Source organism: Aquila chrysaetos, chromosome 9 (assembly GCF_900496995.4).
Source record: "Aquila chrysaetos chrysaetos chromosome 9, bAquChr1.4, whole genome shotgun sequence".
Taxonomy (NCBI): Eukaryota; Metazoa; Chordata; class Aves; order Accipitriformes; family Accipitridae; genus Aquila; species Aquila chrysaetos.
Window position 1 is genome coordinate 18,214,465 of NC_044012.1, and position 17,438 is coordinate 18,231,902.

The 17,438-nt window shown below is 36.9% G+C and overlaps 1 protein-coding gene and 1 long non-coding RNA gene across 12 annotated transcripts in view; both read left to right on the forward strand.

The window, feature by feature from the left end:
- CHD9 (chromodomain helicase DNA binding protein 9) overlaps nt 1-12,024 on the forward strand; it is a 100,936-nt gene extending 88,912 nt beyond the window's left edge. For 9 of the 11 annotated variants that reach the window (XM_030024123.2, XM_030024120.2, XM_030024117.2 and 6 more), the window contains 7 exons: nt 158-430; nt 1,261-1,429; nt 2,505-2,644; nt 3,157-3,378; nt 4,202-4,330; nt 6,355-6,459; nt 8,568-12,024. In XM_030024123.2, coding sequence (XP_029879983.1) covers nt 158-430; nt 1,261-1,429; nt 2,505-2,644; nt 3,157-3,378; nt 4,202-4,330; nt 6,355-6,459; nt 8,568-9,431 — 1,902 coding nt within the window. In that variant the 3' untranslated portion in view covers nt 9,432-12,024. Of the gene's footprint in view, nt 1-157; nt 431-1,260; nt 1,430-2,504; nt 2,645-3,156; nt 3,379-4,201; nt 4,331-4,799; nt 4,967-6,354; nt 6,460-8,567 lie in introns of all 11 variants that reach the window. The other 2 variants (XR_005933282.1, XM_030024124.2) reach the window with 2 other exon arrangements.
- A 387-nt stretch (nt 12,025-12,411) lies between these two features.
- LOC115345294 lies at nt 12,412-16,258 on the forward strand. The gene is made up of 4 exons (XR_003924792.2): nt 12,412-12,514; nt 13,657-13,700; nt 14,298-14,447; nt 14,833-16,258. It is a non-coding gene; the product is annotated as an uncharacterized LOC115345294 (long non-coding RNA).
- The last annotated feature ends 1,180 nt before the right edge of the window (nt 16,259-17,438 follow it).

Consider the following 17,438-nt stretch of genomic DNA (forward strand, 5'->3'; position numbering starts at 1 on the left):
GTACAAGTCCAGGAACTTAGAAATCTTTTAAGTCCAAGTCCAGTGATTAAAAAGTTGTCATTTCTCTTCCTTTTAGAATTAGAAGATAATACATAAATGTAATGTGTACAGTGTTGGTAAGCATTACTCTTACAAAAATATTTTCTCTGTTTTTTAGGATCGAGTTATGATTAATCGACTTGACAGTATTTGTCAAACAGTGTTGAAAGGTAAATGGCCTTCAGCAAGAAGGAGCTATGACAGCAATACGGTGGCATCTTTCTACACAACCAAGCTTCTGGATAGCCCCGGTGCAGCTGCAGATTACAGTGAGCCCAGCGCACCAACACCCCCTCTTGCAGGTGTTAAAGAAGAATATGATCAATCACCACAGATGTCAAAGGTGAAGAAGCATGTACGAGAAAAGGAGTTTACAGTGAAAATCAATGACGTATGTTTATTTTTATTGCCCTAGGACCTGATTGCGATTGCGGTGTGAGGCATGCTTTACCTGCAAGTGGCTGCCTGCTCTCACTCTCACTTCCTTCACACACTTGTTTGTGGGTATTTGGGTCTGCTGCTTCTGGGCATTGAGCGTTTGGGTTTGGGGTTTGGGGTTTTTGGGGGGGGGGGGGGGGGGGGGGGGTTAGTTTTTTCTTTTTTAATTTGCGTAAGCCACTGGAAGGAATCATTGTTATTTCTCTCTCTGAAATGAAATTTTACCATTCTGGTGCTTCTTCAGAGAGCCTGTTTTATGCTGTTTCTGAGAAATCTGGTTAGTAAGAAAAGGTGTTTCTATTGTTTGGTGTTTTAAACATTTCAGCATGTCCTATCCAGCAAGCACTTTATTATTTCATGGCCTTTTAGAGGTTATAGGTAAATTTCCCAGTTTAAATGCAGGCTAGAAGCTTCAAACATTTTTCTTGTCTGTAGTTTGAGACATGTTTGTAGCACACAAAAATGTATGAAAAATTCCTCTTGTAATTGGGTTTCACATTTCTTTAGGGCTGGATTAGGGAGGTAGACAGCTGTTCAGTGTCTGGATTTTTTCAGTTAAGATAGTAGATAATTCAAAATTTATATTCATATAAGCAATTCCATGAAATTTCTGTTGAGATTTGTTCTTTACATGGACAAGAAGCAAGACTTGTTTTAAGGTCTAACACAATGTTTTCATTCTTCCTCAATTCTTTTGGAGTAACTGTATGTGAGAATCCTGATTATGAAGTAGTCGTTTCTGCTTCAGAAGAGACTCTTCTAACCCTAGCATTTATTTAACAGGAAGGTGGTTTGAAATTGACTTTTCAGAAGCAGGGACTGTCTCAGAAAAGGCCATTTGAAAGCGAGGAAGGTGCACTGGGACAGCAGCAATACCTGGCTCGGCTACGAGAACTCCAGAATGCTTCAGAAACCAGCCTTGTCAACTTCCCAAAATCACTTCCCAAATCAGGTACATAAAATGTTAGAGGGCATAAGGATTAGTATTAAATCTTACCTTCTGGGTTCTTCTGTTGGTCTCCATGTATAGGCAGTGGAGAGAGATGTTTGCAGTGTTACTTGTTCTAAACTGCAGTCTTGGAGGAATTCTCTCCAGTGTGTTAAGGAAACCAGGCACCTAAGTTAAGGCACGAGGTTGGGCCACATGAATACTCTCTCACAGCATCAGTTACTGTAATATTCATTTATTAGAAGGATGCCATTACATATTAGAAACACCCCCACAAGAAGATTTAAATAATTGCAATGTCCATCACTGTTCACTGACAGTAATCACTTTAACTCAGAACTTATTGTGGCTAGTTTCTAAGTAAAGATGAAGAGTTCTAGATTTCTCTCTCTGTCAGTTTGCACTCTTCATATTCTTTCCTGTGTCTAATGTAAAGAAACAGTGGAGGACAATAATCTAGAACCAATTTTTGACTTACAGCCAAAAAATTAAAGTTATTTTCATTAAAAAAAATAACAGTAGGTGTACACTGACAAATAAAAACAAGCCTAAAATAAGCAGTTAAAATTTGGATTAAAATATTTGAAATTATTATAATTAGGTGCTCGATTTCACCAGCATCTGATTAAATGACTGCAATTCATTGAGATTGCGTACATACATGGATGAGAACATTGCCTTTAAAAAAAAAAAATACTAGCCTTCACTTGCATTTTGTACTTTCTTGTTCCTTTGCAACATACCATTAAGGTCTTGTTATAAACATTTATTTAGGGATGTCTGCCTCTGTGTGTGTGTGATATCAGCAGTTCTTAACAGCTCTCCTCCCTGTACAGATTTATTTGGAGGGGGTAAGGGGCAGTAATAGGAAGCTTTCATAGTAGAGTGGCTTTTCAGAGCCTGATACTAATAGTGTTTCAAACAGTCATAAAATAGGCAATTTCTGTTAGATATTACATGTAGAAATTTTATGCACTTGCACTATTTCAAGTAATTTTATTTCCTTTTTTATTCAGACATGTTTCTTGTTATAAACAGCTCAAGCATCTGACACTAATTTTATTGCATCATTAATTAGGTACTTCCAGTCACTTAACAGCCAGTGCCAATGGAGTCATAGTTGACAGTCAGCCTGTAGTCAAAAAGAGAAGAGGAAGAAGGAAGAATGTGGAGGGAGTTGATGTCCTCTTCATAAATAGAAATAAACAGCCTAATCATGTAAGTAAACTTGATTTTTGTATCCAAAAAAAGGTCAAAATTACTGTTAGTCCTTTAACTGAGCATAACTGTCTGTTGAGATACAACACTTCATTACTCAAAACTGTTGGGTTTGGGGTTTTTTTTGTGAAAAATTTCACTGACAGTTTATGACTACACAAATGAGAACTGATATAGTTTTACTAAATATTAGATATATACAATATTGATAACTATTATTAAAAATAAATTTAATTCTAGTTTTGATGAACTGTAATTAACAACACATTATTAAAAACTTGATATTTGACCTAGCAATGCTTTCTGACATCCTTTACTGTAACATCTGTTACACGATCTGATGGTACAGTGACTTAAAGGGAGTTATCTATGGCATGAGTAGTCAGTTTACTGAGTCCTTGAGTGTGTGCATAAGGATCTGCAGGACTGTGGCCTCCATTGATCATACATTAAATAATTGTGATGGCTTGTTTTTTATGGAGAACTTAGTCAAATGTTTTTAATTTCTCCAGGTTAATCCAGGTATTAACTCCTGTCCAGTTGCTGCAGGAATAAACCCAGCACTCACTTACACGCAGTCCCAAGGCATGCTTGATGCAGAGAGTCCAGTTCCTGTTATTAACCTAAAAGATGGAACAAGGCTTGCAGGTGATGATGCCCCCAAAAGAAAAGATTTAGAAAGGTGGCTTAAAGAACATCCTGGATATGTTGAAGATTCAGGAGCTTGTATTCCTGTGAGTATTCCTTTCAGCTGTGCTTTAGCTAATAGTAGAACATTTCTTATAAAATATATTTGGAATTGTATTCTGTTTTACAGGGAATTATTCCTTCTTTGTTCTTCCGTTTTGTTTAGGAAAAAGGAAAATGTCTGGTTTTGTTTACATAATTTTAACTCCGCAAGCCTTCCTTTTCCCTCACAAACATAATTGCTAAGAAAAGCAATACTAAGCAAAGACATTTGATCTTTGTCTAATTTCACCTAAGATTAAAAAAATTATCTAAGATAAGAAAACTCTTATTACCATGATACTGATGATGTGAGCTGAAAATGTGTAACAGTGTATTTAGTGATGTGCAAGAGGATTAAAGACTAATGTGAGATGTATCTCATACCTACATTACAGTGCTATGGTAGTGATGTTTGTTTGTGTGGGTATGATGTTCTCATTATGTTACCTCTGAATTTGAGAGTTGTTAATGTTGAACATGATGTAAGAAAATCATATGTATGACATCTGGAATAACAACCTTATTTCTCCATAAAGATGTTATAATACAAAACAGTAGCAACATTCCTGATGGTTAAAGCACTGTTGAAAACTGAAAAATTGCTAAAACAAAGCAATGGGTAGAGGCATCAGAAAGAGGATTTAGTGCTGTTTATTGGTCTGCTTATTGTATAATTGTGACTAGTAAATTAGGATTGTTACAAAAATACTTGTGAAATTGAAGATGACTTCAAATGAATGCCTGACTCAAGAGAATGCACAGATATCTTACAATTTTTAAAACAGTTATATCAGAAAGATAAATGCCTTTTTAATTACTTTATAACAGAGGATGCAGTTGCATGATGGGAGGCCCAAACAAAAAAGACACCGTTGTCGAAACCCTAATAAACTGGACGTTAATAGTTTGACTGGCGAAGAACGTGTTCAGCTCATAAATAGAAGAAATGCAAGAAAGGTATTCATAATACTGTTCCCATTCTGATGTTAACCAAATGAATAGTTACCTGAAATGAAGAACTCTGTACGCTACACTTGCTAAAATACTGTGTGTGAACGAAAGGTTTTCTAAGGTTTTGGCACAGAGCAAGAAAGTCAGTGACAATCTTCTAGTAACCGTTTTGCAACTATGAAAATATGTAAGATATGGCTAGAAACTTGCCCTGTGGTTTATGTTTATATAGAATTGAACACTCAATATGTTTCAGTATTTGTGCTGTTGACTAATACAGAGGCATGGCCCCTGAAATACATGTTGTTCTGATCAAAGTAGCAACATTTCAGAAGTTCTAAATTTTGTGTACATCTCATTACTACTTCTGACATGATTAAAATTATATTGGTAGTGCGTCCTGCATAGAAACTTGTCCATTGGATTTGCTTAAATCCTGTGTACTGGATTATTTTGCTTTTTTTTTTTTTTCCAGTTATCTCTGGCATTTGACCTTTATGGTTCACCAGTATATATCCGTTGTAAATCACATTGCTAGGTTAAACAGTAGTGTAACAGGGGAACAAAAGTAAAAGGGGAATTCTATAAAATCCCAACACTGGAAGATGGGAGACCAGGTGTTGAATTCAAGTTTTTGGACAGGTGATCAAAGTTTGGGAAATGCATAATGCATTTGAATAAGCTTTGGGGAAGGCTAAAGGCAATATTCAAGAAAATCATGCAGAACATTACTGTTGTTTATTGAACAAATTTGGACAGATGTGTGGGATGGTGTCTTTGAATGTCAGTGTAGTACCAGAGCAGCAGTCCAGTGGGAGTCTTTGAGGTATTATGTCAATGTATGGAGTATTTTCTCTTGTGATACTGCTAGCTTTTCTTTTTGTTAGAGACCAGTTGCAAGGAAAGCAGGTAGTTTTTTTATGCTGCTATATTAAGGTCAGAAGCTTTGTGCATCTGTAGAGAAAAGTGATGCAGAATCTGAGAGTCTTTCATCTCTTCACTGCATTGAGACAGCAGCTCTGAAGAGGAACCTGTATGGTTGCTAGTCTCTTGAAAAACAGACCCTTGGCTGCTCTATAGCAAGCTGTGCCCTGAGGAATCTTTTCAAAGTTGATGATCAAGGAGTGAGAGATTTGATCTGTGCTTGCTGTAAAAGCCTGTGTTTTCATGATGGCTTTTTTTCTGTAATAAATTTCCCCACCATAGTTGAGACTTGTATTAACTTCAGTTTTCCCATTTATAACCTGTCCCTGACTCCTCTGCATCACCAAACTCATTTTGTCTCATTTTCTTTTTCAGTTCAGTTATCCATTTAGTAGCAGGGGGTGAGGGGATCAAAAGTAGCCTAGAAAATGTGAGTTTAAGTTGCAGTTTATAGAGAAAGTTGAGCAGAAACTGGAATTCTTTTTTTCCTCCTTCTTTATACCATTTCGTCTTTGTTTCTGGATCTGAGTAATACTTCTGATTAATTTGAAAGCTTACTTTCCTGCTTATATGATTTTATTGACATGCTGTCTAGCAATCTTGTCCTTTTTTGCATGAAAAAAATACAAGAAATAAATTTCACAAGAGAAGCAGAGTCTCTTAATAGTATTTTTAGAAGTTGACTGAGATGATAGAATAAAACTGATTTAGTGGATAAAGGAAGAGTTTAACAAGATTGTAGTTACAACCTTCTTGGTAATGTGTGGACTGCTGTTGTTCTCTATTCATGTGGTTGCTCTTCCATTCATTGCATGTCTAAATAAACTCTGATATTAAACATTAGTAGGAATGTCAAATACTGAAGTTGCAAAGTATGAGTTTAATAGATGAGTTTGAGTTTAGTAGATTTAGAACAAATCAAGAGTATCTCACATATGCCACGAGGAATCAGTCAAAAGCTCTATCATACTCATTGATAATTTAAAGTGAGATTTTATTTGTATTGTTTTATATAAAAGGCAAAAATGAAACAGCGTCAGGTATGAATGTTGCCTTTTTCTTACCAAATGAGAAGTGTTTCCTGACTTCTATCTTCTGCTTCTCAGGTGGGGGGTGCGTTTGCTCCCCCTCTGAAGGATTTGTGCAGGTTCTTGAAAGAAAATCCAGAGTATGGAGTGGCTCCTGAATGGGGAGAAGTTGTAAAACAGTCTGTGAGTATTTGCAGAATAAGATAACTACGACATCAAATGTATCATAAAAACAAACAAGGCAAACAGGAGAAAAAAAGCATGCCAAAAGGCATGCTTTTCATTTCTGGTATTATATTAAATGTGGAATGTGGGTCAATTTTAGCTTTTCTTCTGTAACTTGGTTTGCTGGCACAGCTGTGAGTAGGAGGAAGGGAGGGACAGTGGCTGGCAATCCCCAATTAGATATTTGGTTGAAGGTGTGATAGTACTGTGACTTCTTTATCTCATAAATGTAGCCTTGAAGTTTTTTGGAAAGGTTTTAGCCCACAGAATACTTTCTTATTCTTAAAGTTACAGTTAGGAAGATAAATATAAGTTTAAACATTTATTTTACTTTTTAATTGATTTACTTTCAGTGTGCACCTATAAGAAATACTATCCTCAATCAAACTTTTAATCAAGTATTAATATAGTTATTTTCTACTACTTAGAATTTCTATTTTTTTATTTCTTAGAGATTTTGTTTTTAGCTAAAAACTAGCATTGAGATTCCAGTGGAGGGAACAAGGTTAATATATTAATGTATTTTTTGGAGTAGGTCTGCACGACTTCAGTGTTGCTCATGTATTCCTTCTGTATGGATTACCAACAAAGTTGGTGATAAGATTTCCCTGGTAGTCCTGAGCCAGCTTCTTACTTGGCAGCAAGATGCATTCAGTGTGTTTGAGGTTTATACTTCATTAAATTTAAAAGAAGAAAGTGTTGTGATAGACTTTGTCCACAGTTCCAACAAGACACCAGGCATACATTTTCATTACAGGAACTACTATATAGCTGGTATCTCTTTCCTTTTAAGTGTCATTGGTTCAAGTATGGTGTATGGTCCTGAGTTCATTCCCTGTTTGCCTTGAAGATAAGGACACATTTTGAACTTCAAAAAGTTGTGTTGTATAATAAAGAATGGTTTCTGAGTAACCCAGTTACTCTTCCATTCCATGTGTCTAACAGAAGTGAGGATGGTTTTGTCAATATTCTTGCGAAGTCTGTTTTCTCACCTACTATAACTTGTCAGAAGGGTATTTTATTTACACTACTTCTTCAGCCTCTGGCAAAGAAATGACAAAATTAATTTTTTTTTTCCTAGTTCATTGTCAACAGAACTTGTAATCTTTCTGTGAAGTTCTAAATGCCAATCTTTCCAGTACCCTTGTGGGACGTTCTGGTAGAAAAATAGGTAACTAGGAACAGGGTTAGACTGCAATGAGTAAAGGTATAAATAATAGCAGAATTACTTTCAGAATTTAGTGGTTATCCACAGGACAGAACAACAGAGCATGAGTTCTGAATGCCTCTAGTTGTATTAGAGTAGTTTAAATTAAAGATACTTGCTGGGGAAGAAAAGACCATTGTAGTGTGGAGGTGAGTAATAGTTGGATCTTAATGATTGCTGTTTTTTAAGAGGAATTTTCAAGACAATGCATTTCAAAGAGAATATTAGTGTCCATTGCAATTCTTTCTTCCTCATTAGGTAGGAGTGCTTACAGAGGTGAAGTAGTACTGTGCAAGCCCCAAAAAGAAGTGCTCTGAATTTCGTTTCACTTGAACTTGAGTCTTTACTGTTTATTCTTAGGTGTAAGGATGAGGTGAACTGTGAGGACATTAAACAGACGCTGGCAATAATAAAAAGGGCTTGGAGATTGTTGGTCTGTGTGCAATCACACATTTGTATTTAACTTCAAATTGAGTGACTAATTTTTTTTTTAATTAAACTGTCATGATTGGAATGTGGTAATATGGCAAAGCAGTGCTGGTTTAGATCTTAAATTGAGATTGCTCTTATAATTAGCTATGTTTGGCTTGATTTGCAAACAAACCCCTAGGGCTGAGTTAGCGGAAGGTCTCAGAAGATACCTGTGTAGTCTTCACTGTGGAAATGGGCCTTTAGACATTTGAGATGTGATAGCACAAAGTCACCACAAATTCCAGTGAGTTGTCTGGAGATCAAGCTGCTGTGCTAACATACCCAAATAGTCTTTGACAGTTACTGTATGCTTGGGGCTTCTGTTTGTTTGTACTTTTCCATCCTTAAGCTCTCAAAATACTAAAAATACCCAACGTGTCTCTTGCAGGGATTTCTTCCAGAAGGTATGTTTGACCGTATTCTCACTGGACCTGTTGTGCGGGAAGAAGTAAGCCGGAGGGGAAGGCGCCCCAAAAGTGAGATTGCTAAGGCAACAGCAGCTGCAGCAGCTGCCACCGCTGCAAGTGTATCAGTTAACCCTCTGCTAGCTAACGGATTGCTTCCAGGAGTGGATCTGCCTAGTCTTCAGGCCTTACAACAAAACCTGCAAAACCTGCAGTCGCTGCAAGTAACAGCAGGATTAATGGGAATGCCAGCTGGCTTAACTACTGGAGGAGAAGCGAAGAACATGGCTGCCATGTTCCCCATGCTGCTGTCAGGGATGGCTGGATTACCAAACTTGCTGGGCATGGGAGGACTTCTAACAAAGTCTACAGAATCTATTCCAGAGGAAAAAAAGGGAAGCGATTCAAAGGAGGCAGATAAAAAGAAAGAAAGGACAGAAGACCAAAATACGGATACTGGTGGTGAAAACTCTGTTTCAAGTTCTCCTTCAACATCCTCTGCTGCTGCAGCTGCCAATCCTCTCTCTCTTAACCCATTACTTTTGTCCAACATACTTTACCCAGGGATGCTTCTCACTCCAGGCCTTAATCTTCATATCCCAGCTTTGTCTCAGTCTAATATTTTTGATGTACAGAACAGTGAAAGCAATGACACAGGCTCAGCCAAGCCCACAGAAGAAAAGGAAGAAAATTCTAGGGTTAGAGATCAGGAAGACAAAGGGGGAACAGAGCCAAGCTCTCACAATGAAAACAGCACAGATGAGGGTTCAGAGAAAGCAGATGCTTCATCTGGATCTGATAGTACATCGTCTTCATCTGAGGATTCAGATTCTAGCGATGAAGACTGACCCCAGACTCTGCACTTAAATTATAAACTGATTTTGAATTTATTCTTTAATTATTTCATTGTAAATAACCCAGTGTTGAGTGCATCAATGATTTACTGACCGAACATTTCAGTATTTGTTTAGAAGTGCAAACTGCTTTCAGAGACGTTTTGCATGTAATATTTCTTGAAGTTCATAAGTTTCTGAACTTGTATGTACTATCAAATACACAATGGTGTAAAATTACAACAAAAGGCATTATAATTTTGTTGGGGGGTTAATTTTATGAAAATAATGCTCAAGTAAGAGCTGTATATTTAATATATTTGCAGTGAACACAGAATACTTTATGCATATTATTGATTTAATTTGAATATAGTTTTACAGCCTCCTTGACACTTATAATTTACAGATCAAAACTCAGCAATAATTTGGGCAGCTAATGAATGTCATGAAAGCTGTAGAATCTACATCACCATCCATTGCTTTAATTACATGAAAATGCTCTAGTGTTGTGATGCACTGCTGTTTCCAATTCAGGTACAAGTGTGTTTAAAAGAAGATAAATTTTTCCCAATCAGCCAATTAAACTGGCTACCTGTTACCTCAGCTGAGTTAGTTTAGGAAGTTTACATTGGTTTCTATTACTTGTTTTCAGGTTTTGTTTTGTTTTCTAAAGACATCCTGTATATCATGTTAAGATCTGAGTTATTTGAGATATGACTGTTGGTGGTTTTTTTGCCCTTATTACAACTGTTCTCTTTGACAGCAATAAGGGGAAATTAAAAGCAAAAACTGTCTTATCTCATGCTACTTGGCACCATGTAGATCTATTTAGTTTACACCTTGCAAGGTTTTGGGCTCCCTCTGCAGAATTAAAAGTCCCAAAATGAGGAGTAGTTTCCCCAAGACTCAGAAGAGGCAAACTGTCATAAAGTGCCACTGAAAAGACCTTTCAACACTGCATACTTCATGTAAAAATTGTTTGTTTGCTTTGTTTGTGTAGATTTCTATTTGTGTTTTATGTCATAAAACCTCCTGGAGTTACCAGTTAATAATGGCAAATAAAGTATAGATAGTTTTGAACTCCTTTTGAGTTTAAACTTCTCTGCAGATTTAAATCTGACTAAATATTAAATATTACCCAAAATCATTATTGGGATATCACTTCATATATTATGCTGAGTTACCCACTAAAGAAAAAGCACTTTGAATAGTAAGGAAGACAAATTATTCCTAGAAACCACAGTAACAGGGCGTAAGGCATCTGTTTAAGTCCAAATCCTTAGAACCCTTTGCTATATAAAATCTGTCTAATATTTGATGTGTGATACGATTCCTCCTTCTTCTTAAGCTGCTATTACTCTGACACAGTTGAGGCCCAGATTCACATTTACAGAAGTTCTGAACTGACTGATATGTCAGTTGACCTTGGTTACATCATTTGCGGTCCAAGAATAGGCAAGTGTTAAGAGAAAATAGATACAGGTACTAGTAGAAGTCATTGAAAAAGCTTTACAAAGGGATAAATTTAAAAATAAAAAAACAAAAACTGTATATTTTGATATAGTTCTGTTGCTTGCTTGTACAGTAAAACAACTGTGTTGTTTTTTATCAAGAACTTTACCAATGAAATATAAGTTTCTATGTGCAAAATAACTAGCCCCATGATTAGAAGCAGTATTACATGTAATTACACAATTATACAAGTACCATTTGGATTGTGCTGGTTATGTATTTTCCCAAATAGTATTCTGATATTTGGCCCTTCATGCAGTGTCTTAGCAATAGTGAAAATTAAAAACTGCCAAGAGAAGGGGGTAGCAATTCTTCATCATGAAAAAAAAAAAAGTATTTCATATTTAATATTTTGCCCTTTGTAATATAGCACTTTTATTTAACTAGGATGCATTTATGAAATAGCCAAAGTTTTACAAACAGTTAGTAACTTAGTTTGCTGATGGAGTATGTCAACAATACCATCAATTCCCACCCTTACCCCACAAAACAAATCCTAAATCTTGTGGCTAAAACCTAATTTATATCAGATTTATGAAATAAAGTATTTTCCTAATTATGGTCAAGTGAGTTTGGTTACCATTCTAGTGATTCTTTCTATGTAATAAGGCAATTACAGTTCCAAGTAATGAAGGTTGATGTAGACTTGAACATAATATATTGGGTTTATTTTTGATCAGTTTGAACCAGAAGGGGAAAAAATGTCCCACTATCAGCTAAACTATATGCAAATACGGTTGTATAAAGTTAAGGGTTATAAGGAAACCTCAGTAGAATTACACTAATACTGAAGTTAAAATTAAAAGGATATCCAAGGTGATGATAAAGTGTGTGTTGGTAGTTACTAAAAGAACTTTAGCTGTTATTGCCTTGTATTTCTATCCCTTGTTTCAGGCTTCATGATCCAAGTCCTAGTCCAGGTTTTTTTTGGACATTTGCAATATTTGCCAGTTGTGTTCTGTGTAGTCTGAATTTGCTTTCTGTAGTTGAACAAGCGTCTTAAAAAGTCATTTGTAATTTATTGAATTACTTTCTATGATGTTCTATAGAGCAAATGGAAGTTTAATTATTTTTTATTAAACATATTCTTTGACTACCCATGATGTCGGCCTCAATATGTGAAAACGCTGTGTAAGGATTAAAAATGTATCTTTCAGCAGCAAAAGTTAAGTTTAAGTGTTAAGCTTTAAACCAAAATTATTCTTAAGACCTTAAAAAAAAAAAAAAAAAAAAAAAATTAAAGCCAAGTCCCTTGCTCCAGCCCCTGCCCAAGACCATGCTTTACTGTTGTATAATTTTTCTGGGAATCAGTTTCCTGTAATTCTGTTGTCTTAAAAACAAAATAAACTGTTGTTCCAGCCCTTCAGTAGTTATGGTTAGAAAGGAGTATACGGTCTAGGTTCTGGTCCAAAAGTTGACTTAATTTGAACTAATGATGCATCTCATGTTCCAGGGTAAGCATGTTGGCAGCGGAGTAGCTTTGAATCTTTTTTTTTTTAAAACAACACTTAAGGTTGCTATTTTTGATATATTTCATACAGGGTACGGACATTTCTCCTGAACACAAGTTGCCTCCTGGTTGTCAGGTACCTTCTTGTTTTAACCTGTCATTGCACTTTAATGATTCAGTGGTATCCTTCTTATTTATTGCAGTCTGAATTTTGTCTTCAGATCATGATCACCCTTTCTGAGTTTCTGCTTTCTCAGATCTGTGCACAGGTGATAAAAATGCACATATGCATATGAGCTCTGTTCTCATGTTCCCCCGTTTCTTTTTTCCTTGGAAGTCCTGAAGAATCCCTAATAGTATTTTTTAAATTTATTTTTAACAGGTCTATTAGAAAACTGCCATGGATTTTTAAAAAGGGGGGGAAGGGGGGGGGCCAGAAAAATCATGTCTTGTAATTTTACAATCCAATCTTCTTACTCTGTAAATTAAAATATAACTAGATCTCTTTTTCAGTGAAACTTATTTCCAAGGAACAGATGATACAGGCACAGTATTGGCGTTTAATTACTTGCACTCCTTTGGACTTTTTTGAAACCGTATCGATATGATGATTAGATGAGACTATTAATAAGGTGTCCCCGGCAAATTCCTGTCCTATTTATTATATCTTGTCTCTCAGAAAAATTTCTGCCATGTTATTTAGTAATACAGTTTTCATTTATTGCTCAGTACAACAGTACTGATACACCATCAAAATGAATGTTTACTTCTTAAATGCCTGCATTTAAGCTGTAGTGAGATGGAGTGTGCCTGGTGTACGTGGTTAATATAAAGGGATCTGCAGTATAGCATTATATGAAGGTATTGTGATGTGAAAGTTACTAACATTTAGTTGTATAAACAGTGTCTGATCTAGTTCTATTACAGCTATAATTATCTTCAACATAAGCAAGCTGTATCTGTAATGCGGGCTTGACACTGCTGTAGTTAACCAACACTTCAAATTTTACGTCTGTACATTGTTGAGACATCAGGTTTATGCTGGTGTCTACAGAGGAGACTAAATATACTAGTGTTGCTACGGGAGTTTACAAAATAACTCTCCTGGCTTATCTAAATAGCCCTAACGTTATACAGACAGACGGTGTCACTTCTTTGTCACATTTAGAGGACAAGGAAATAAAGATAATAGCTTTCCATAAATAATAAACAGTAAGAAAATCTTGACCACTTTGTTTCTAACTAATGATTTGTAACATGAAATTTTTCTGTTAAAAGATGCAGCAAGGACTTCTGATTGTTAAGTGTCTCTGATGACAAAGGTAAGTTTCATTTAACATTTCCCTGAGGAAGACTACTTTCTTAGGAGAAAATATTTTCTAGCTTTCAGTAATTTAAGTACATGTGAGATAAGTCTTTGAAAATATTTACAATATGCACAGAGGAAGAATGTTGAAATGCGTTGTAACTCTAGTGCTGTCAGTAAATTACATAGTTCATTACTGCCAAAAGTTCCAGCCTGCCAGAAGTGATAAACAATATTTTGATTGTTATATTTCAGTTTTTAACCCAGCATTTTAGGAACACTGTTCACTGAGAAATAAATACAAAGAATGGAGGGAAAATTTCCACAAAAAAGGGTGGGCTGAAGTCTTGAAATGGAGAAGTACATACACATACGTACCTCCATTCAGAATAGTTACGACCCTGAAACACTTTGACTTAACATAACTTAAATTTTAGCTTCAATTTAGAATATTTTATACTCTAGCTAGCTAATGTTCAGATTTCTTTTTAAAAATCCCAAACTACTTGGCATTAATCAAACTCTAGTGTTTCTCTACTTAAAAGGAGCCAGGGACATTGTCGTCATAGACAATTAAGGCTACGATTTTTTTTTTAACACTGCTTCCTTTCAGGCTCTCTCACACAAGGAAGGAAGGAAAGTGCCATTCGTAAGATCCTGCCCTAAAGTTATTCTGCAAAATGAGGACTTTTTTCCCCTGCCTTTTGTCTGCTTCAACTGTGAATGAGACCTAAGACTGCAAAATTCTCATTGAGTGTTCCAGGTAAGGTCTCTTGTGCGTAACCATTCTATGGTCTCTTCTGCATATAAGGGAGGCTGGTGTGGGAAATTCTTGGGATACTGATGTCAGATACGGTATCGTCTCTCTTTTTCACCAGTGCTCACCAAAACTGATAGCAGGTCCTCAAGCTGTTTTCTGAGAAGAGAACAGCTTTTGATTTGGGAACTACTGTGTCAGCTCCTCTGCTTCATGCTGTTTGATCTCTGTTCAGCTTCTTAAAGCAGGTGGTAGGAGCTTGGCTGTTTGCTCCTCTAAGGCAGAGTTTCTAACTCCTAGTCCCTAGATAAGATAAGTGCACACTGCTTCATTTTTTTAATGCAGCAGCAATTCTACCTTAAACTGATTTTTTTTTTTTTTTTCTTTTTAGTATTACGAATGTTTTTCAAGAGTCATGAGATGAAGAAACATTCTCCTTTTCAAAAGACAGGTGAAATCTTCATGTAAACATTGGTTTTCATCAACTGAGGCTTAAGGTAAAATACCAAATGTTGGAAGATTCCTGATGAAGTCATGCACACTGACAAAATAGCTTCACAATTATCAGGAGACGGGCTGAGTTGGGAAGGTCCCAGGGAGAATACTGAAAGAAAGTTTTCTGGGGTGTGTTTCTCTTCTACACATACTTCCAAGATTTGGTCATCTTGGTCTTTTCCTTACTAGGAGATCAGACTTTGCCTGGTATGTATCTAGACTTATCTGGGAGGCCACTTTATTTCCCTGCAGGTAGACAACATTAACCACAATTACAAAAATTTCTTGTCTCAATCTTCACTACCTGGGGCCAGCACATTCAGGGCCTGTGCTATGACTCTGCAGTATTTGGTTGGCTTCAAGATTTGCTACCTGTCCTTGTATTTTACAAGTGAAGTACAGTTTACTGTCAAAGCCACCAGGATAGAAAGAATTTGAGGCCATTTGCCTTATTTTTGTGCAGCCCTGTTTTGAAGGTTCACTGGTTGTTCTGTGAGCTGCAAACACCACCTGTGTCTCTGGAGTGCTACCTGTCTGAAGAGGTCAGCTTGCCACAGCTGCATTCCCCAGTGTGACATTAGCAGGGGCAGGAGGGGCACAAAACAAAGGAATACGTATGCCTGAAGCCCTCTGATGCTCAAAGTACCATTTGTAGTTCATAAAGAAGTCCATTTCGTAGCATGTTCATAAGCGAAGTTTCTGAAACTTCAAAACAGTAAAAAACATATTTTATTGTATGATATCCTAGCAGCTGTCAAGGACCCAGACTGAGAGGATGTGTATGGTATCCCCATTAGAGGTTTGCATTGGTGGTGACACTAGTGGCTGTAACTTATTCTTGGAATATTGGTAGATATAATACAGAATCCAGTAGTGGAAATTATTCAAGTCATTAACATGCCAAATGAGGCTCTCTTCCTATTGCAGTGTTCATGTTGAACATTGCTATTATCTTGAATAAAATGGTTGCCTCTTTCTAAGGGGAAAAAAGAGGGGAGAGGTGAAGTGGAGGAACAAGTGAAGTTAAGTCCTCAGGGATGAAAAAAATTCCAGTGTCTGTTGTGTCTAAAATGTTTCTTGCCTAAGTTTTCAGTAGACCATTAAATAAAAAACTACCTTTTTTTAAGTCTTCTACACAAGAGCAGTCAGGTTAAACCATTTATTTGCAAAGACTGGATGCATAAAAACTTGGGGAAGTATGCAGGTGTAATCACAGCATAATAACCTTACCTTTAACTTCGGCTTTGTTTATTTTTTAATACTGTGGGGGTTTGTTACTTTTTTAATCCAAATGGTTTTGAAAGAGTAGATTAATGTTTGTCAGTAGAAAGTAAAGTACTCTAGTAAGTTATTGTTGCTTTCTGCTTTAACAAATACTGAAACTCTAGCTTAACAGAAAAGCCCTACAGTATTACATGCAGACTTCTGGGTGCCTAGAGAGCATCCCATCAATGCCCTGTATACCTCAAAGCAGCTGCTGCCTCACTGCAAAGTTCACAGCTCCTCAGTGTTAAAAAAAAAAAAAAAAAAAAAAAAAGACTTCAGACCTTAGGTACAGCCTAACCATTAGCTTTTAATGTTACAGTGAAGTGGGCATGATGCCCACGCTGTCCTGGCAGGCTGGGGGGCTGCAGGCACAGCAGGACCCTGCTGCCATCGCCATTGCCCAGTGCCAGCTTGTGCTTTCTGCTGCCATCTGGTGCTCTCACTGCTGGGTAGAAATGCATACTCATGTCCTGGAAAACATCTCAGGTTAGCCTAATCATCTTTTCTTGACATTTCTTTTTTCCCCTGAAGCTTTCATTGTTGTTAGCTTTGAAATGTTAGTAGTACAGAAGCAAACAGCCACAGTCAGTAAATCAAGTACAGTTGTACTCATCTCTTAATTCACATGTACCTGCTCTAGGACTGATTTCTCCTTAAGGCTCTCCCACTCCTCTGGGAGTCTCCTCTCTGCCTGGTAGGGCCTTGACAGTTGGAGCTCTTGCTGTTACCTTTCCAGCATGTTGCTGCTCACCCTTTGAAATCACCTGATTCACTTCCAGTTATTGGGACAGCCATTTAAAAATTTTGACTCCACCAAAAGTGGTTCAAATCAAAAGTGAATCTTTGTTATTTTGTGGCCTTGTTTTGAAATTGTTTTTTTCTTTATAACAGTCTAAAACTCTTCAGATGGATTTGAAGAACTGAATGTCTTTGTTTCTACTTGGCTGTATAAATGCTCTGCACCGCTGCCTTTAACAGAACTCGAATTCATCCTCTTCCAGTTTTATTTAATGGTCCCTTATGATATGTAGCCAGCAGTGTTTTCGCTTTGCTCATGAAGATCTCAAAACCTTACAACGTGTGAGTGACCACTTTGTGCTGTAACATCGCTGTTGGCGCTCGTCCGTTACGCGTGAGGCCCGCCGGCCCTTCTGCTCCTCATCCCCATGGAAGCAAGGCAGGTGACAGAAGGGGCAGTGGCACGCTCTCCCTCCTGCCGATCCTCCGCCACATCAA